Consider the following 22,706-nt stretch of genomic DNA (forward strand, 5'->3'; position numbering starts at 1 on the left):
TCCCAAAAACCAAAATGGGTATGGAAAGAATTAAATACTTCCAGTTCAAATTCAAACATTACAAATAATACACATCAAGTTAAAAATATTTGGAGCTCACAGTTTAAAAAACAGAAATAATAAAAGCTGAAAAATATTGAAAATTAATAATGCTAAAGTCCTGTCAAAAGAAATTTTGAAATAAAAAGGTACACTTTAACAACTGTAATAGTTTAATAAAAATGCTATATTACTCAAATACACGCTACTTAATTTTGTATTCTTGACATTTACAACATTTATAGAAGACAAACATGTTAAAAACCACATTACTAGATGACCAAGTAGAAAAACTGACAGATTACTGTATATAGAAAAATATGCAGAAAGGGAATGTTTTGCACAGATGTTGTTTATGTCTTAAGAACAAAGAATGATCTCTTAAATTCCCTTAATGTTTGCATTCTTCTCACATTTTAAAGTTAAAAAAATGTATTAAACAGACATATGAACATAAATTTGCCAAATGAAAAATAACATGACTAAAGCCTGAAGCACAAGTATTATTATACTAAATTTGAAGTACAGTAGCCAGGCCGATGTTCTTGGCTATTTTTGTGCTTTGAAAGCATTAGATACTAGCAAACTGTGCAGTTCAGTAAATGAATGAGTTTTCAAAGATAAGCATGTACTTTATCTGTGAAAAAAATCACAAGAAGAATGTTCCATTGACATAAAAATAGATGTAAAAAGAACAGATACATAAGCTACACTATTTTAAAAGGTTATTATATTATTATTTCCATACCGTTTTATGTATGCATATGCTGGAAGTGCACAGAACAGGACATACTGGTTGGTACAGTATTATATAGTGATAGTATTTGAGCTACACATAATACTGTAATGTTTTTAAATTATGGGTTAGTAGCAAGACTGAATTAGATTATATTTTTTTCCAATTCATGCTAAGAGAAACTTTCTTCATAAAATTCCACATGATTCACAACAGAATAGGGATAAAATGCTTTATATACATTTTTGTGTACATATAATAGAGTGACACAGTCAATAGTACTAACAAACAGTTCCAGAAATTATGACTGATTACCTGAATAGGTCCCTGTCTGTCCAGAGTTTGCACACTTTACCCATGTACTCCTGTTTACTCCTCAACCTAAAGGCATTCATATTAGGCTAACTGGTGTCTTAAAGACTGTGTGTGAATGTGCTCTTCATTAGAGTTGCATCGCTTTCATAACTGCTTCCTGCTCTAAATTCCCCTTGATTCTGCATTTTGCTAAGTAGAATAATTAATTGAAAGAATGAATAAAGAGTACATAGAACAACACATAAGTGTTTCTATTTGAATGTATTTGAGTAATGAATGCAGAAACCTCATTCCTCCTTAAATTAGCTATTGCTTCACAGGACTGAATTTTAAAAAAGCAGATTTCAAAATTAACCCTACAATACAATGAAAACTAAATTCTAAATGTCAACACGCTGCATAACAAATACATGCAGTACATAATGTAGTGTTTGTATAAGACTGAATAATATTAATGTAGCTAAAAAGTAGGTTTTGCCAGGATGATAATCAGTGAATCATGAAAAATATGAACAAGCACTACTTATTAAACACATGCAGTATTTTGTAACAACCCATGGAAATACAGTAAATCTATATAGTACTGTGATCCTATTTAATGTAATGCATTTGATACTACACTTTTAACTTCGCAATAATTTTTCCTTGGTTTTTGTTCATACTATATTATCACATATTTATGGACATACTAAAGCTAATAGTTTGAGTAACATATTGTTCTATGTAGTTCTACACCTTAATACACATTAGCATGGCATTAGAGTAATATACTAACAATATTAGACAACATTTATGCTGAAACAATCAGCCTTATAGATTCTCATACTATAGCAGGTTCTTTAGATAAAATAAGCTTATTTATTTAATAATAAATACCATAAACAAGTTAACATTTGGAATTTATTGCCTAGTCCAAGATTCAGATTATGACACAGAGTAAGTCACTTTACAATGTTTATTATTTTTACTAGTATTTTATTGTTATTAATTTATTATGTAATTATGTATAACATATAATCATATTTTATGTTTATTAACTTAATAATAACATCCATTATAAGAGTATTATCAATTTGCACAAGAAACTTGTGTTCACTGTACATCATTGCATTTAAATAACTATGAACATTGTGTTTCCAGACAACTGAGTACTGACACCATGGCATGAGAGATCACTCATGGAGCTGTACATATCACATCACAATGCCTTCACAGGGCTGAGGATGTCTGTCAAAGGCAGTGTGGTTTAATTGGCTTTAATTTTCCAATTCTGAAAATTATAATAATGGTGCAATATAAAATAAAATTTCAATTATTTAAGTAACCCTTCCAAAATGAGCACAGGTGTTGCTCGGCCTACAATCAATGAACAGATAAGGAGGAACTCAAAGCAGAACCAATAATTCTCCCTATTGGCATGTGCCAGTTGAGGTAGTTTGTGAGTGTAGTTAGACAGTAGGCAGACCAAGGACATGCTGGAGGGATTACACTCCTCTACTGGCCTGACAGAATGTTTTTTATGTATCAAACAATGAGAATGAAATCTTGATTCACAGCAACATTGATTTTTTGGCAAATTCTGATTCCATACATTGACTTTGTAAGCATTTTATGCTCAGAGTGTTGCTAATAGTTTTAGGAATTCAATGTGAATCCATGAATCACATCAACTTCATATGTAATGGCTGGCAAGGCAAACATTCTAGACAGTGTATGCATTGGAAATCAAGGTCTGTTAGTGACAGCATCATTTAAATACTGCAAACAGTTGTCACTTCTGAGAGCATCTGTTTCAAGTATTCATTAAGGCACATTTTTATACTGTATGGCTTGTATGAAGGTTGGCAATCTGAACTTCGATCACTATTAATTGGATATGTCACAGAATCAAAGCACACTTATGAACGTAATAAAAACACTGTCTACTAAAAGAACCTTCGTACACTGCAGCAGTACTACAGACATAGTAGTTAATTCAGCGTTAGATTTTCCCAGCTGAAAACACTTCTCCCTACAACATTTGCCCTTTGATCATGCCAATGCAGACATAGTATTCTTTTTTTGAAGTAGAACACATACTTAAATTTCTTTTCAAAGAAATAATCACCATCTAGACATACTGAAACAAACACACTCTCATAAACTTTCCTTAAAGTAGGCAAAGTGTAAAGTAGACAATGCATACATATATTTGGTTATAATACTATAAGCAATGGATCCAGCGTTCAGGTGTGATAAAAACAAACAACCACTATCAACACATTCTACCTGTGTCTGCCATAGGTGTTCTTTTCACAATAAAAGAGTTTAATTTATAAAACTTATAAATTGGCCTTGTGAGTGGGTTGTGTAATGGAGTCATCCCCTGCCCAGTACCTTTTACTACTTTGTTCTCAATGATGCTGACGCAGACTCAACACCCAACTCTCCATACCCCTGAATTGGATAAAGGGTGGTTGAAAATTTTATGTTAATATTTACAAGTAAGTTTCCAACCTGGATTATTTTCAATCAGCACAGAATCCTTTTAATAAAAACTACGAAACCCTACACAGTAAAAAAAATACATTTTAAGGTTATCATCTGGTATTAGGGCAGCACGGTGGCGCAGTGGGTAGCGCTGCTGCCTCGCAGTTGGGGGACCTGGGTTTGCTTCCCGGGTCCTCCCTGTGTGGAGTTTGCATGTTCTCCCCGTGTCTGTGTGGGTTTGCTCCGGTTTCCTCCCACAGTCCAAAGACATGCAGGTTAGGTGGATTGGCGATTCTAAATTGGGCTTGGTGTGTGTTTGTGTGTGTCCTGTGGTGGGTTGGCACCCTGCCCAGGATTGGTTCCTGCCTTGTGCCCTGTGTTGGCTGAGATTGGCTCCAGCAGACCCCTGTGACCCTGTGTTCAGATTCAGCGGGTTGGAAAATGGATGGATGGATCTGGTATTACTTTTTTTTTTTGTCGAAGAGTTTTAGCAGACATTTGACACTTTTGCTTAACTTTGTGCAAAGCCTAATATGCATAACCACTTAATTCTCTTCTTGGACAGTAGCACACATTCCAAAAGCTGTCACCGCCTTGGTACTACACCGATAGTATCCTTGCTTTATCAATCAACAAGATACAGCATATACATTAATATAACAGTGACTGAATATCACACTCTCTAAACATTGCAGTAAATTTCTGAAGATTTTTGCAAAAAGTATTTCCAAACCTTTCATGCAGTCTTGGTTATTATTATGCATCAAAAAACTGATCTGGGTTTTTTGTGCTTAGTATGTCTGTATATTGTAGAATATACAGTTGTAACTGTCAAGCTTGCATTAGTGTTTCAATTGTACATTATTGTCAAAGGATAACTTCCTGGTATCTAAGCAATAACTCTTCATTTATCAGGTTCATCTACTTCTTTGAATCAAACAGAACAACTTGCAAAATGATTAACAAAGGTTTCATATAAACGAAAAGACCTACTTCAACTAAGTACAGATATCAATTTGTCAGGTAGTTGTTATGAGACTACAAAGAATAATACTATAGACACTGACCAGTTAGTACATCTAGCTCATTTGTTTAACAACAATATTACAAAAAAAAAATATGTACTGACCGTTTGATTTTGAAACTTTCCACAAATTTAAATTAATACTGAAATTCATCAAAAAAAAGTTTTGTGGGTATCAGAGATTAGGGACTCTCTACTATATACTTCTTTTATTAGCTAAATACTATTGTATAATAACACCATAACAGAGGCTTCTTTTAGTCTTAACACTTACAAAGCATCAGTAAAGTGTTTATTCATCTTTGTGCAGTGTAGCATATTAAACAGTTGTTATATGCTGGTAAAATTACTTGAAATATCGGACATCATTTGGTATATATAGGCATTAATTAGGACTCATTGTTATTAAAACCAAAAATATGTCTTTGTTAATGTACTGATACATAAAAGTATAGATGAAATTATAGGTAGAATTGTTTTGTGCTCCCAGTATGAAAAAGTAATGGTCCCTAGGAAATTCAAAGGCTTTTACATTTTTCAAAGCTGTCAATAAAGATGATCCATCAAAATGAATATAACATGCAGTGTGGAATACTAAACACTTGTTGTATGCTAGTAAAATTACTTGTAAATATTGGACTTCACTTCTTCATTTGGTATTAATAAGTATTAATTAGGACTCATTGTTATCAAGACTAAAAATACGTATTTGTTAATGTACTGATACATAAAAGTATAGATGAAAATATAGGTAGTATTGTTTTGTGCTCCCATTGTGAAAAAGTAATGGTCCCTTGGAAATTCAAAGGCTTTTAAAAATTTTCCAACGCTATCAATAAAGATGATCCATCAAAATGAATATAACATGGCATATTTAAATCTTTATAATCCAACTCAGTTTTACAGATGATGAAGCCAAATTGTAGCAGTATGAAATGTATCTGTGCAAGTAAATTCATTTTACTGTAACTTTAAGTATAAAACAACATATGTTTTCCACTGTACTTTGTTACTACGATTAACTATCTTCAAATTTGTGACTTATTTGTTAAAGAGTAACAAGATAAATTAGTAGGGTTATTGTGCTCCTAAGGCTGTCTAATAAATAAATTAAAATTTTATTATAACAGGGTTTAATCAGGAGAAATCCCCAAAGTAAGTGACCCAGGGACACATGCCCATGAAGGCAATACCTTTTAAATAGGATCATATTCTGGACACATTTTTGATAATATGACCTGAAATAAATATGCATGGTTTACAATGTTGAGTGAGAGAATGTTTTACATACTGTGTATTGTAAAGAATGTATTTATTCCAGGGCTGACTTCCACTCATTATTTGAACTGAGAAGTAGTGCTCGAGGATGTCTCAGATTATCTAGAGATGAGTTGTTTAGAAATATGGTACATTTTGACACACTAACTGTATCTCTGCTGTCACTACATAGTAGTCTTTAGACACTACATACTGGGGTAAGATTAGGAAAGTTAATCACGTTTCCTTCGGGGAAGTCTCCAGCTTGAATTTATAGTATTCAAAAAAATTGTGGGAAAGGTCCTATTTAAGGCACAGTCTATAAATAGTATAATCTCATCCTTCAGACAATAAAAACTGACAGTTTTAGTTGTAAAGCTTTGAGTATTCCCTTGGAAAATCTTATTTTTGTCCTATTTACATTTATCCATCCATCCATCGCCTCCCGCTTATCCAAGGTCGGGTCGCGGGGGCAGCAGCTTGAGCAGAGATGCCCAGACTTCCCTCTCCCCGGCCAGTCGAGAGACATAGTCCCTCCAACGTGTCCTGGGTCTTCCCCGGGACCTCCTCCCGGTTGGACGTGCCCAGAACACCTCACCAGGGAGGCGTCCAGGAGGCATCCTGATCAGATGCCCGAGCCACCTCATCTGACTCCTCTCGATGCGGAGGAGCAGCGGCTCTACTCTGAGCCCCTCCCGGATGACTGAGCTTCTCACCCTATCTTTAAGGGAAAGCCCAGACACCCTGCGGAGGAAACTCATTTCAGCCGCTTGTATTCGTGATCTCGTTCTTTCGGTCACTACCCATAGTTCATGACCATAGGTGAGGGTAGGAACATAGATCGACTGGTAAATTGAGAGCTTTGCCTTACAGCTCAGCTCCTTTTTCACCACGACAGACCGATGCAGCGCCCACATTACTGCGGACGCCGCACCGATCCGCCTGTCAATCTCACACTCCATTCTTCCCTCACTCGTGAACAAGACCCCGAGATACTTGAACTCCTCCACTTGGGGCAGGATCTCGCTACCAACCCTGAGAGGGCACTCCACCCTTTTCCGGTTGAGGACCATGGTCTCGGATTTGGAGGTGCTGATTCTCATCCCAGCCGCTTCACACTCGGCTGCGAACCGGTCCAGAGAGAGCTGAAGATAATGGCCTGATGAAGCAAACAGGACAACATCATCTGCAAAAAGCAGTGACTCAATCCTGAGCCCACCAAACCGGACCCCCTCAACACCCTGGCTGCGCCTAGAAATTCTGTCCATAAAAGTTATGAACAGAATCGGTGACAAAGGGCAGCCCTGGCGGAGTCCAACTCTCACTGGAAACGGGTTCGACTTACTGCCGGCAATGCGGACCAGGCTCTGGCACCGATCGTACAGGGACCGAACAGCCCTTATCAGGGGGGCCGGTACCCCATACTCTCGGAGTACCCCCCACAGGATTCCCCGAGGGACACGGTCGAATGCCTTTTCCAAGTCCACAAAACACATGTAGACTGGTTGGGCAAACTCCCATGCACCCTCCAGGACCCTGCTAAGGGTATAGAGCTGGTCCACTGTTCCGCGACCAGGACGAAAACCACACTGTTCCTCCTGAATCCGAGGCTCGACTATCCGACGGACCCTCCTCTCCATTTACATTTAGCAGTAGTAAAAATCTTTAACCCAAATTCTTGTAAGCAGTGATATCCTAACATAAGTGATTAAACAAATAAAAACAGCTCTCCCCACCTTCCATCCTGGACCACACTTAAAAAAAGAGTTATAAGTGATCAAAATGTTTTCATAATAAGGCTAAAAGCTTTAAAAATACAATGAGCCAGGCTTTCTCAGTCTAAAGGACAGACAAAATATTATGAATTGTTAATTTTTTAATGGAGGAGTATGAACACGTCAAGATTTTAGAATGTAATGTACAGTCCTATGCGGCTGCTAATTTTATAACAAGCATCAGAACTCTGTTGACTCAAATCAATCCAGTGAAGCCTGCAGTATCTTTAGATTTTCATTCCAAAAAATCCCTGGTGTCAAATAGACTTTTGTCTCTATTAAACATACTGTTATTTCCAAGGCTCTTCCTTTATTGAGTCTTGCCAAATGCTATCATCATTAGGTTGCTAAGTTATTAGAAATATAGATAATTAACAAAGAGCTGAAATGGAAATATGTGACAACAAATTTTGAAGAACAGCAGATCATTAGCTAGCAAATTGTTGAAATAGCCAAAACATTTAAAAACAAATAAGAGGCAAAAAACATCAATTTATCGCATGACACAGTCAAACACAGACATACCTTCTCACAGTGGCACAATGTAGAGCTACAAATACATAATTTGATATGTGGGAGGTAAACCTCAGTACCCCCAAAAAAAAAAACCTCACAGGTTATGCTGTGATTAGAATTCAAAGCCTAGGCTCTGGAGCTGACACAAGAGTGCTAATCACTATGATACTGTGATTACCATAATGACAATATGGAAAACAAAGCTAGAATTCCAGTTAAAGTTAGGAATTGACTTCCATGGCCAGAGCAGAGTAGTCATGATTTAAATGTAATTAATCTGAACCATGTAAACTGAATAAATAAACTTTGACTCAAAAATTACTTTTTTAATTAACAGTCATATAATAGAATTATCCTCAATGTTTTTATATTTATATGATCATATTAAAATGCTTTTATTTGACCTATTGCTATAAAAGTGACAGCTAAGTTTGACAGTAATATTGAAAATATTTAGCTAAGACTCCTCCGAAGATCAATCTGGCAAAAGTACATAGGAAGAGGACAACTTCTATTAGTTATGTCTGAAGCTAAATTATCTCACTTCCAAGTTATGCTTTCTATTTTTGTAATCAATGAAATGTATATCTTATTTTAATTTTAAACTGCTACCAGTTATAAGATATTGCTCTGTTCCACCTTTATCCTTAACAAAACTGGATATTTTTTTATAAGTCTGTCTCATTCTTTCACTAACAAATCCCTGATTTTTGATTAGACATGTTACAAGTGATAGAACAGGTTTCATGAGTTACTAATGTCCCCCAGGTATAAGAGACACTAGTCTTCTCCTACTTCTATATAATAATCACTAAATATTTTTCCAAGCTATGTGACTTTTTTCTACATTACTTTAAAATGACTGTATTTTAAAATAACAAATGAATTAAAAACCCATTTTTAAAAAAATCATACTATTATATAATCAACTTTTGGCACATTAACATAATTGCAATAAATGTTTACAAAATTAGAAATTTTAAGTAAACTTGCAAGTGCAGAAAATCTATTTAAAATAAAATAGAATTTTTCTTAGCATAATATGTTTTCAAGTTAAATTGATAAAAGCTGGCTAATTCTTAATTCTAAAGTTGAACATAACAAATTTGCAATGCCATAACATGTCCAAAGCAGGAAAATTATTTATATTTATCCATCTAAGAGTTTTACATTAAGATAATAAATTACAGTAAATATTGTCCCAGGCACTTTGTTTTTCCCAGTTATGTAACCTGAACTACATGACTTTTTCCAGTGCCTAACACATGTATTCATATTTATCTTTTTTACATGGTAACCAATTTCAATAAATATTGAACATATATGTTCCTTTTGCTTATGATAATTCAGAGACATAAAAGTGAATTTCTATCATTTAATTTGATCCCATACATGAACAAAAAGTCCTCCTTTTTAATTGCCAGATACATTACATTGTTTAAACTTTTAATGACTAACACAATACTTTACAGTTTGAAAAAGCAGTTTTACAAAAACTAATCTGCAAACAAATCTGCAAAAAGGAAAAAAAGCAAAGGGTGTATGCACATTAATAATATAAAAAGAAGGACAGAAACACAACATTTCAGTAAATCATCATAAGACTGGCACAAGATGAAAACATTAACAGCCAGAACAATGATTTTCTAACCTACTTTTATTTCAGCAATGAAATGAAAAAAAGCACACTGACCCAGCCCTTTTGTAAGTCCCTCCAACTCCTGTAAATATATTTCTATGAAAATTTGAAGCACCATATACTGTATATTATCAATATCTGAAACAATAACATGTTATTATTTTTTAAATTATAGCTGGTACTTGGTATATTTTGGCTTCATACTGTCTGTGCTAAGAGATTAAAATTATGCATAGCTTATATGAGGTGTAATCCTCCCATTTTGATATGTTTAAGCATTCAAAAAGTACAATGTCTAATGATTTACATCCTGAATAAATAAACATCTATTAAACTGCATTAGAAAAATGAAAACACAAGTAACAAAACTGCTAATCCTGTAAATAAAGTTTCATTTCAATGTTTTTGATTTTTTTTAATGTATGAAGTAATGTCCTATACTTCAAAATGTCAAAGAAGACTTTTAGAGTAGAAAAAATATAGATTTTTTAAAATATAATTGGTATTAACTACATAAATATATAAATAGTAATAAAAATACATTTTGCAATACAATAAAATAAAATCATCTTAATGGCAATGTCTCTTTAATGTGTTAGTAGATTTCTAGCAGCATAAACAGTGTTTTTCATAAGCATGGCAACCGTCATTGGCCCCACACCTCCTGGTACTGGTGTGATGAAACTGGCTTTCTTCCTCACTTCTGTGAAATAAAAATCAAGTAATAAAAATTAAGTTAAAAGATATTAACTTGATTCTTTACTCCACTAATTCATTTTCATTTTATTATATGTCATATCGACACATATGCATTGTAATAGTCTCTAAAATAAGAGGCAGAGAATCCTTGTAATTTTTAGGGTTGTTAAAATTTAATTATAATTACATAGCAATGATGGATGGGTGGATAGATGGATGGACATCATCACTGTTTAATTTGTATGCTGAACACCATTATTCTATCTAGGGTCACCATATGCCTGGAGTTCGTGAGGCAGCAGGGAATACAAAACAGTAACTTGGACAGATGATACCAAAATCCACTGCAATATAGATACAGAAAATATACGTATATATATGCATACTGTATATAGCATTGTTACATTATTTGAAACATCTTAAGATGCTCTCAGACACATCATCAGTGATGTTCCTAGGGTAATGAGGTGTTTCGAGTCTTACAACATCAGACACCCTCACCCAGGAGACCCAGCTGAGGCTGATCAGATCCCTGCCTATGTATGAGTAGCAAGCCATTGGTCATTTCTCTTAATCTAAAGCCATTGTGATGTTGTCTTGATGGCTCTTTTATGGCAGGCTACTGTGATTCCCAAACAACTGAAGGCTCGTCATTGAGATTGGCCAGCAAATCCCCTGCTGCCTACTTCAACGGGCAAACAGTTTGCTTTACTCACTGGTCTGTGGTAGTTATTGTCAAAGGCCTGATATTTGGCCTTCTTTCTTACATATGCCTCCTTGATCCTGTCTTCCCAGGAGACAGTTAGATCCAACGTAATCATCTATGTAGCTGACTCAGAAAGCAGTACTCAACAAGGTCATGAGTATGTGAACCAGGAACTTGAGCTGCATCTCTAGGTCTACACTCATCTGTCAGTTGGTAGCTGCACTGAGGATATTTGTTGGAGCTTGACATGGAGTCTTAGGCTTCTCCTTTGCCTTCACAAATCTTACAACACTTGTCACCTGGCAGTTCTTATGTAGGGAGACAACTGTGTTAATGGTCTCAGCCACTGCTTTCATTACCTGGTCATGGCATCAGCAATAGTGATCTTCTCCCAGGGCTTTAAGGAAGCTGCTAAGGAGAACTTGATAAGAAGCGGATAAGAATGTGCTGAAGGGCACCTTTCCATTCGCACAAGCTGCAAGAGGGTGTCTCGGCTTTCCCACAGAGGGGCAGGTTTGTGGGACTGGGTAAAACATCAAACACTGATCGAACAAGCAACTTATTGTGCTGGGGATCTGCACCCTATAGATACCCCCATGTGATGTTATGCTTGACTGTCTGGTATCATCTTATCTCTGCTCCCTGCTGTAACGTTCCTGCTGCCCTTCTGGCACGGAATTCCTCTATTGCTGTTCACACCTCCTTTTGAACCTTCTGCTGCCTCTCCTTCCCTTGGACTTTGTCATAGCAGGGATTGGGGGACAATCCTAGTCCCACTTGTCCGATTGTTACTATGCCTACCAGTGCAACGTGGAAATATATACAGTGACTACAAAATGTCCCTTTGAAGCTTTTACATTTTATTGAATTTTAATGAATTTCAATGTATGTAATTTGACATTTTTGACACTCATCAATAGATAAATAATATCAAAGTGAAAACAGATTTCTGCAAAGTATTCACCCTTCTTAATATGACACACCAAAATTATTATTTGTGAAGTCATTTGGTTTTAGTTATCACATAATTAGTTAAATGGAGATAACTTGTTTGTACCGTGTTTCCCCAAAAATAAGACAGGGTCTTATATTAATTTTTCCTCCAAAAGACATGCTAGGGCTTATTTTCAGGGGATGTCTCGTTTTTCCATGAACAAAAATCTACATTTCTCTCTATTGTGAAAAAAAATCTTGGAAGGCCTGGAAGGAGACGATACGTGATTTTCTCGGAGACCCGCAAGACAAGGCAGTGAGACAAAAGGACAGCTGCTGCACAGGCTTTTAAATGATTGACACGCAGCACGACAGCCGTAAGACAGTGGCTGATCCAACCACATCTCTTTAGCATGCGTTCAGCCCCCCCTTCACAACGTGAGCGGCACAGACATGAAGTGGCTGGGGCGCAGGGTGCCCCGGGGGGTGGGCGAGTGAAGTGAGCCGGGGGCACAACCCCCTAGCATTCTGCAACAAAAATCTACATTTATTCAAATACAGTCATGTCATCATCTTCTGGAACATCATCATAACTCTCCAAACCCTGAATTCCATTATAAATTTCTTGTGACTCCATTTCCTTTAGAACAATTGGCCCCAATCTCTCATGTGTAGCAATACAGCTTTCCTTAAATGAGCACCTCTTGTCCATGTAGCCTGCTCATAGTGCATTTGGATATCCAACTTCTTCTCTTTGCAGAAAGCAGTAAGATTTTTGCCCTGGGACTCCTCCACAATTCCTTTCTTGTACTCAACAGAATAGCTCTTTCTTTTTACACTCATCTTGTCGGGGGATCAAAATACCGGTATTATTTCCTGTTCATCTGTGTGCATACGGTAGCGGTAGGCGTGTATCGCTCATCCAAAGTTGCCTGCGTGGGATCGTAACTAGGGCTTATTTTCGGAGTATGGCTTATATTACGAGCATCCTGAAAAATCATGCTAGGCCTTATTTTCAGGGTAGGTCTTATTTTCGGGGAAACATAGTAGTCAAGAGATTTCAATTGATTATAATATAAATTCACCTGTATCTGGATGGTATCTTGTGGTGAGATAGTATTATGGCCTAACCTACAAAATGAAGACAAAAGAACACTCCAAACAGCTCCGTAAAATAATGATTGAAAAGAACATATCAGAGGATGGCTACAAGAAAATACCCAAGTCAATGAAAATCCCTTGGAGTAGAGTTAAATCAATTTTTAAGATATTGAAAAAGTATGGCACAGCTGCAAATCTCTCTATAGCAGTCCATCCTGAGTGATCAAGCATGAAAAAGACTAGTGGGGGAGGCCACCAAGAGACCCAATATAATTTTGAGGGAATTAGAAGCTACAGTAATTGGGATTGGAATGGCTGTATACAACAATTGTTGTGTTTCACTATCCACAGTTTTATGAAAGAGTGGCAAAACGAAAAGCCACCAGTAGATAAAAAAAATGCACAGAAGGTACATGGAAGTTTTTGAACCAAACATGTATCTACTAAATACTGACTTGAAGGGGGTGAATACTTAATTCGATCAGTAATTTTACATTTTATATGTAAAACATAATTTAGATCAATCTACTTTTGCTTTGACTTTAAAGAGTCTTCTTCTGTTAATCAATGTCAAAAACAGAAAATTAAATCCTCATTGATTCAGTGTTGTACAATAATAAAAAGATGAAAACTTCCAAGAGGGTATTTGTTATAGGCACTGCATAAATATTACAATATATAACTTAACTATATGCATTCTACATTAATGCAATGAAATATATGATGAATTTCATCAATCAGTTTCTTCATTGTAATGTATGTACTGATTTTTTATTGGATGCCAGGACAGAAAAAACAAACAAACAAACAAACAAACTGGTATGTATATGGTCACCCTTCTGCATAAAGAAGCCTTTTTGACATTAATCCTGTGCATACGCTAGAATCTACTTCCATGTAACATCCTTATCAATTGATTTATTCATGAATGTTTTATATTGTGCTTACCTTCAAAATCTACATCTCCAACCAATTTGGTTTTTCCTGTTTTAGGGTCTTGGATACGATTAATGCCAACATCAATGACGGTTGCTCCTTCTTTCACCATATCTGCAGTAATCAACCTTGGAACTCCTGAAATTTGAAAGTTAAAGAAAATAAATATACATTTAATGTATTGGTTTACACATCCCATTATTTACCAAATAAAAAGGATAACATTATAAGCTTTAGAAATATTGAAAAATAATTATTAACCATTCATTCATATGAATCATTCATTAATTGATTTTCCATAATAAAAAATCAATATTTTTTATTAGTATGTAATATAAACACCTTCACCATTACCAATTATCATTTTAGCACCAGAGTTGTTATCTATTCATTTTTATAAACTTAATTTTTTGGTTTGATGCACTTTATTAATCCCTGAGGAGTAACTGTCTTTTTGCATGAACTTAAGAGGTCAGAGTTCAGGGTCAGCCATTGTACACCACCCCAGGAGAAATTTTCAGGTTAAGTGCCTTGCTCAAGGGCCCAACTGAGTAGTAGCCCTTCTAGCAGTAGTGGGAATTTGAACTGACAAACTTCCAGATACCAGAGAAGATCCTTAGACTCAGACCCTTCACTCAGTGTCATGCTAAATTGTACTAATTTCACCCTTTCTTTGGCAAACACTAGGATGAAGAACCTATGCCAGTGGGAGACAAAATGAGATACAATTATTATGTTTAAAGACAGATTTAAAATTGTAGGGCAGGAAGCTGGAAAACAAAACAAACACAGTTGACCAATGAAGGTATGTTCATGGATCGGGTAAGAATTTGTACAAAAAAAGAAGAAGATGGGGGTGTGTTCAAAAGGTCAAAGCATAACTGAAAGTTTAAACAAAAAACAAAAAGTGACTCAAAAATATTGGCTGGCAAAAGAACAAAGAAGAAAAAAATAATATGCAAGGTACTTATTAAAATCAAGTCAAAAAATATACTGCTTTACTAATCAGCTGTGATAATTTTATTTTTTTGTAAAATTTATTTAAGTGTAAGTAAACTCTTACAATGTTCAATAATTTTATGATAGTATACTTTAGCCCATTTTATGTTTGTGCAGTTTATGAGTTAAAAGTATATTATTTACATTTTTTTTATTCTCAAACTCACCTAGTCCAGTTATTAGCCTACTCTGGCAGCACTATACCAACAAAAAAGAAACAACCTTGGACAGGGAACCAATCCAATGCAAAGCCTACTCACACAAACATTCAGTCCAATTTCAAATTGCAGATTAACTTAACCTTAGGGGATGTGGGAGGAAAATCCATGTAGATAGGTGGAGAATTGCAAATACCGAATGGACATCATCACAAGATTTGAACCCCTCACACTGGATCCATGAGACAGTAGTGGTGTAGCATTACCATCTAAAGTAATTATGTGGTAGGACCCTAGGAATTCCATAATGTCAAAAATAGAATTGTGAAACTGACACATAAAAATACAGTATACTTCAAATATAAATATTAAAATGTGTAGAACTTGGAGATTTGAGGAAGATTATTACAGAATTTCTGAACATACTGAACACTTTGATTATATTATTTAGACCAGGGGTCCCCAACCCCCGGTCCGCGGGCCACTACTGGGCCGCAGCCATCTGACTGCCGGGCCACGAGAGAACTGCCAGCAATGGAGACTCACTCAGACTTTTCAGAACGCTTGGTGGGCGGGGCTTTGCAGCGGCGCAGAGAAAGCAGAGAGACCGAGGTGAGAGAGTATTACAACAAAGTATTTTTATGGTCCCATAGTTTCCCCATATGACACGAGTCTATAGAAATCTCATTACTACAAAGTACATTCAGCAGATTCTCTCATTACAACTAAGTGACCTTGAAATGCTTGAATGAATCATCCACAGAGCAGTTAGATCTGTGGTCACAGCTCAGTTGTGCACATTTGCACAATGATCCCCAAACAGAAACATTGTAAAAAAAAAAGTCTTTCTTCGAACTTTCCTCGTACTGTTTTTTTTTTTTTTTTTTTTGCTGTTTTTGTTTTCTGTGGTTTTCAGTGATACCTTTTGCTTATTGCTTGTCAACATTTGAAAAACATCCATTGGAATTTGTCTCATTGTCACCCTCCTATAGAAACGGCAGACACGAAAAAACGATGTGTTAATGTTTGTGATGTGCAATCTGTTGGAATGACAAATGCAATTGTTATATGCAAAAAACAGAAGAAAAATCTCGGGTTGCAAACGTATGCAAACTGCTGCATTTGAAGACAGTTTTTATGTGGTTCAGTGATGCTCGTTCAAGAAACATTCCTATTAATTAGAAAATGTGAGGTGTCTAAACTCTCTTGGGACCTCTGTCAACGGGACAACATGCTGAAGACTATCCTGAAGTGCGATCACCACGTCCGTTTAAGACTGTTTATCTGTTGCCGGGGCAATAACAGGCTCACAGCTCTACTGTGAAGCAATCGCGCTTTGGGATGCACTTCAGCGTGATGTTCCCGTTGGGGGGGGGGGGCGGGGATCCCAAAAGAGTTCAGAAACCTCACAATATGAACTGGCATTCTAACTAGGGCACTAGGAAACTAGGGCACCCCACCTTTACCCACTCCACAGACTGAGTATTCAGCTAGGTTGGAGGAGTGCTGGAGGAGCCTGAGGAGGAAAATCTGAGGCAGCAGTGGAGCAGCAGCACGTGGGGCAGAGGCAGAAGATACCCGTTGTTCAAGTTGGCAGATAAAGTGGCTGCATTAAAAGCCAAACTTGATTTATGGGGCTGACAAGTGAACATTGGGATTTTTGATATGTTTCAAACGTTAGCAGAGGTTGTTAAAGATACCAAGCCAGGGTCTTCTTTCTCCCAGAGAGTGTATGATCACCTATCTCAACTTTCAATAAAGTTTGAGCATTATTCCCACCACAAAAGACCCCCAAAATGGGAAGGAATGGATCTGTGACCCATTTGTGAATAAGCCAGGTGAATCAACTTTGTCTGTGCTTGAAGAGGATCAAAAGCTTGAGGTTGCAAATGCAAAGTCAACCACTAAAAGCTCTTAACAGTCTCCCATGGTGAGCTTATTAAAGTTTTCAATTTATGTTACAGCACTGACTAGTAAAACCTTACTTGTCGCATAACACCACGGCCCTCTACACAACAATGACACTGTTAAAATATGGACTTCTGGAAAATAGCAGTTACAGCAGAAAATCAGAAAAAGAAAGTTGTATAATTACATGTATTGGCTGAGATTGGCTCCAGCAGAACCCCCGTGACCCTGTAGTTAGGATATAGCGGGTTGGATAATGGATGGATGGATGGATGGATAGATGGTTTGTATATATATATATATATATATATATATATATATATATAGTAAGGTTTTAAACAGGGTAAGAACTTACCAGCTGCTGCAATTATTATGTCAGCAAGGCATGTGTGACGTTTCAGCTGTTCTATAGGAGTGAATCTGTGTGCAATAGTCACTGTCGCATCACCTGCACATGTAAATATAGTAAGATATGTAACAATTTAACAATCCTAGAAAATGTATTCACTTATCATTACTAAAAACTAGAAAAAAACTAACATACTGTATATACTTCAGTTTCCAGTTAAGTCTGCCCAAATGAGCGTAGTAGATCTGCCTTTTGCCCTAAAAAGCATTTTCATTTTTACACATTGTAGATTTTTTTTAAGATGGTTAATATAAGTAATGTTTCCTGCAATACATTTAGAGTCCACTGAAAGTTATTATTCATGATTTGCTTTTCTCTACATTTATTAAGTGATTCACTTTCCCCATGGTGCATCATGTGGAATGCCACTCTAGTTGTATTGTCAGGAAAGATTATCATGCTGCTTCCTGTACATTGCTGTGGAACATGTTGGAGAAAAGAGAACCTGCATTACTGAGTCAATACTTTGTTTGGGGAGACAAGCCAACTAGAAAATGGAGTGGACATAGAAGATGGAGAATTAGTTTAAGACTTAAACTAATTATGTGAATCTAACTTCTGGTTAAGACTTCACTAGAAGTTGGGTTCAGAAAACAAAAAGAAGTTAGTTTCAAAAAACAAAATTAGAATATATATATATATATATATATTATATATATATATATATATATATATATATATATAGCAATTAAGTCAGCTAATGCCTTCTTGCAGGGGACACACCTCAAAACTGAAGGATAGCCTAGTACTTTTATCCAATGAATTATTAATCAGAAGTGTGTCAACAAATAATATTGTGCCACAGGGACTGTAACTGCTCTTTCATGTTTAGCCAAATCATAGATTTTCCATCTTTTAAGTATTTTTTGTTTGTATTTCTTTGTTATTATATTTCTGTATTTATTTATTAGTGAGCTTTTGTAAAAAGCAATGTTCTCCCTTGGAACGCAGGGGACACACATCAATATTGAAGGATAGCCTAGTACTTTTTTTATCCAACGAATTATTAATCAGAAGTGTGTCAACAATAATATTGTGGGGACTGTAACTGCTCTTTCATGTTTAGCCATATAGTTATTATATTTCTGTATTTATTTATTTATTTATTAGTGAGCTTCTGTAAAAAGCAATGTTCTCCCTTGGAACAAATGCATTTCTATCTATCTATCTAAAATTTTAAATACAACTAGAGGAGTAGGAATGCTGATTCATCAAGCAATTTCCTTTGATGCTTTTAAGGTTTATAGGAAAGTTTTTTGTTCCCAATATACAAATTATAAAATTATAATGACACAGATTTTAACTGTATTTTTTATTAAATCCAACTTTAAATTACTCATTGAACTTCCATCCCTTAAATCTTTAAAACTGTTTAAATAATGCTAAATTTAGTTAAAATTAATAATATAAGTGAATAATGGTGGTTTCACCATCTATGCTAAAAGAAACATACATTTTTATTTTTTTTCTTCCATGAATCAAATTCTGTAATTTGTTAATTCTACCTTCTACAAGACCTTACAGTTAGGATGCCACAGCTACTTCAGACCAAGGTCCACTCCATTTGGAACCCTAAGTAACAAAAGTGTCTTAATTAGTAATTGATAAGTTGATTGTCCATTATCATTAGCAGAGGAACTCTTTATTGAATTCTACATAAATCATATTCTTTCTTAAAGCTAATTCTGGCGATATCTTGAAGAGCTTTCTTATCCTGCATATTTTAATCAACTTTTATATGATGTGTCATTTTCTTTACATAGTTAAGCTGGTTAAAAATGTAACTTTAACAAATTTATGAATTTTGATTGATTTAAATGAATTTCTTTAATATTGCCCTACAATTTTATTTTTAGTTACAAATGACAAAAAAATTTAGTACAAGGAATTTATTTTTAAATTTCTGGTGCATTTTTGAATAAAATTGTGTCACTTAAAAATCTTTATTTTATATTTTTTTATGAATCATGTCCTAAATTAGTTTAATTTTGTCTTAAAAACAATATGCATCTGACTTATGGGCTTTGTCTTATTTCATTATTACAATTTGATACATGTTTACTTCATATATCTTTTCACAGCTTTATTTCATCTTATTGAAGAAATTAAATTATTGCCAATCAACAGTGGCGGCTCGCGTATAGGCACTGTGGAACTACAGCACCCCCTATTTCCACTTGATATTATCGATAACATTTAATATAATGAGTCCTTTTTTCTTTAATTCTTTCTTTATACTTGTACAATATATAATCCTTAAGCTTAATGTCAGTAGCCATCCCCAGTTTATGAAAAAGATACAAAAATCTTTGTATGGAACTGTGCGCTTCACAGTTCCAGTGGCGTGGTGTTTGGCTGTTGTACGCATGCGCACATAGGAAGCTGCACGCGAGGCTGCGAGGGAGAGAGAGCACTGTCGCTCCTGCAGTGCGGACCCTGGTGTGCTGGTGGAAGGTAGATTTTTTTATTTTTTTTTTACTCCGCGTGTGTTGTGCTTAAAAACCGTGTACCATATTATTGAATGTGATAAAGTGTAGAATTAGATTATTATCCTGTTTCCAGCTATTCTATTTGATTCATTTTTTTTTCGGTTTCTGAATAAATTTTCTTTTTATACATGGTTGTTTCCTTTCACACAATTTTAAAACAAAGGCTAAAAATTTTCTGGAGCAGCACCCCCACTAATTTTAGCTACGAGCCGCCACTGCCAATCAGTCATTTTTAATTGACTTTTTGGAGGCTTTTGCATTTGTGGGACTATCAATGTAGTGATTTGTACTCACTCATAATCATATCATATCTATCTATTAGACAGAGGAGACATACTGACGGGAGACGTGAGGAGACGTAGTGACTTGCTAATGTCATCTCTGCAATCAAGAGAGAAGCAGCTGGGAGTTGGAGATTGTTTGTGTTTTCTGTGGTGTGAGAGTTAATTAAAAATTACATGTTGCTCCTATAAACTTGGGTTTTGGTTGCCACTAAGGAACCGTGTGGGAATTTTAAAAACTTTTTTTTCCTTTAGGAGAGTTTTTTTATTTTATTTTCACCTGCACAGGAGCAAAAGCAGCAGATTGTTTTGGGGTCCACTTAGAGAAGTTACTTGTTACGTGAACTCTTTTTTGATATTTGTATTTGAACTAGTGTCAGACAAGGCAGGGCAGAAAGCAATGGTAGTTTTACCAGCACTTACAAGTAAATTAAGTAAGTAAATAACCAGCGTTGTAACAATAAATAGTTAATATGTAACAGAAACAGCAATTCTGGAGGAGTCAGTCTTCTATGAGGGCTACATCTGCAGGAGATGCCAGCTGATCCAGTGCCTCAAGCTCAGGGTTGCTGAGGTGGAGGAGGAGTTGGCTGGCCTGTGTTGTAATAGAGAATTGGTAGACATGGACCAGGTATCCTTTAGTGAAATAGTATGCACCCGTAAGGTGGAGTGGGAGGAGAATACAGACCAGACAGGTAGAGATAGGAGGGTCATGATCACAAGGAGTAAGTTAAAGGGTGAACACTGTCTGGGGTCATTAACCCAGAATTGGAAGTGTCAAACCATTTTCAGGTTCTTGCGAAGCTGGACGGTGTGTCGGAAGATTCTGAGGTGGTAGGCAGAGATGAGGAGCCCCAACAGGCCACCTCAAAACCAGTTCTTAGAAAGAAAGAGGTAGTGATATTTGGAGACTCAATCATTACAGGGAATTAAGGTCTGCTTCAGAGACAGAGATTCTCATACTGTGTGTTGCCTTCCTGGTGCACAGGCGAGAGAAATTAAAGGGAGCAACACATTAAAAATAGCTTGTCTTAACACTAGAATTGCCAAACCCTACAAAAAAAATGTGTAATCTCGGCCCACCCTAAATCCCTTCGCACCTCTTTTGTGTTGTAAATGTGTCAATCAGCAAAAGCAGCAAGCAGCCTGCTATCCCATTTCCCAAACCTCCCCCAACCCCATCGCCGTGGCTCAGGTTGCAAAGATTCTCAATTGGTTTATCTGGGTGTGAGGTGCCTAGAATTGTACAGGGTAAATAATATATCGTCATTTGGAATATATGCATTTCATGTGTGTTCCGTGTCTACAACGATCTATGTAAACACATCGCTAAAACAGAAACATTTTTCATGTTTAAGTAATAATTGACAAAATGTAGACATTAAATGTATAATGTGTGAAGACTAAAGTCCAAATATCAAATAAACATTTTCACAAAAGGTACAAGTATAACAAAACAAGTGAGCTAGAAGTATCAAAAATAAAACAAGTGAGTTGGAGTTGTACAGAGAGGAGAATAAGTATGATATTATAGCAATAACGGAAACTTAGCTAAATAACAATGATGGGGATGAAAATAACAAAGAGGGATACATATTTTTTTAGGAAGGATAGACAGATCAGAAAATGTGGTGGGGATGTAGTTTATGTCAAACAGAATTTAATCGCAAGTCCTCTTCACTTGGATGATGAGCCCCATCTTACTGAGGACATGTGGCTTCGCCTGGAAAACATTAGGTAAAGAGGACTTATTTTAAGAGTGTGTTATAAACCGCCTAATACAGACAGTAATTTCAAAACACATCTTTTTAGTAACATTAAAAAGGCAAGTTTACAGGGTGATATTATAGTTATGCAGGACTTTATCCGAATAGTGGAGCACAAGAGAATGAGTTTTTAGAAATAATCAGTAATTGGTTTTTAACACAGTTAGTAAAAGCACCAATACAGGGTGGAGCATGTCTAGATTTAGTTTTTGTGATAATCAGGATAGAGTTGAGAGTGTAGGGGTGATTGAACCACTAGGGTCAAGCAACCATAATATAATACAATTCTCAGTGTTTTGTAAGAGAGCAGATGCAAAGAATAAAACTGTTAAGTTTAACTTTGGTAGGACAAATTTTGAGCAAATGTGGCAATGACTAAGGAGCATAGACTGGTACAAGCTTTTAAATGTGGAAACAGTTGAGGAGTAGTAGATTAGATTTAAAAATGTTTTACATGTAATGCAGGACAGGTACATACCTAAATTTGGAATTAGTAGGAAATTTAACTGAAAAAATTCCACACTGCTATTTTTAATATATATAAATGATTT

At 35.8% G+C, this 22,706-nt stretch overlaps 1 protein-coding gene across 3 annotated transcripts in view; it reads right to left on the bottom strand.

Moving 5' to 3' along the window:
- Positions 1 to 9,500: 9,500 nt before the first annotated feature.
- Positions 9,501 to 22,706, bottom strand: part of LOC114642285 (bifunctional methylenetetrahydrofolate dehydrogenase/cyclohydrolase, mitochondrial-like) — a 48,560-nt gene continuing 35,354 nt past the window's right edge. The window contains exons 6-9 of one of the 3 annotated variants that reach the window (XR_007935133.1): positions 17,566 to 17,658; positions 14,158 to 14,283; positions 10,657 to 10,813; positions 10,367 to 10,473 (exon numbers count right to left, since the gene is read on the bottom strand). Coding sequence is in view for 2 of the 3 variants with exons in the window: in XM_028791243.2 (XP_028647076.1) it covers positions 10,358 to 10,473; positions 14,158 to 14,283; positions 17,566 to 17,658 (335 nt within the window). In the remaining variant the exon portion in view is untranslated. Of the gene's footprint in view, positions 10,474 to 10,656; positions 10,814 to 14,157; positions 14,284 to 17,565; positions 17,659 to 22,706 lie in introns of all 3 variants that reach the window. The other 2 variants (XM_028791243.2, XM_051928315.1) reach the window with 2 other exon arrangements.

The sequence above is a fragment of the Erpetoichthys calabaricus genome, chromosome 5, assembly GCF_900747795.2.
Source record: "Erpetoichthys calabaricus chromosome 5, fErpCal1.3, whole genome shotgun sequence".
Classification (NCBI taxonomy): domain Eukaryota; kingdom Metazoa; phylum Chordata; class Cladistia; order Polypteriformes; family Polypteridae; genus Erpetoichthys; species Erpetoichthys calabaricus.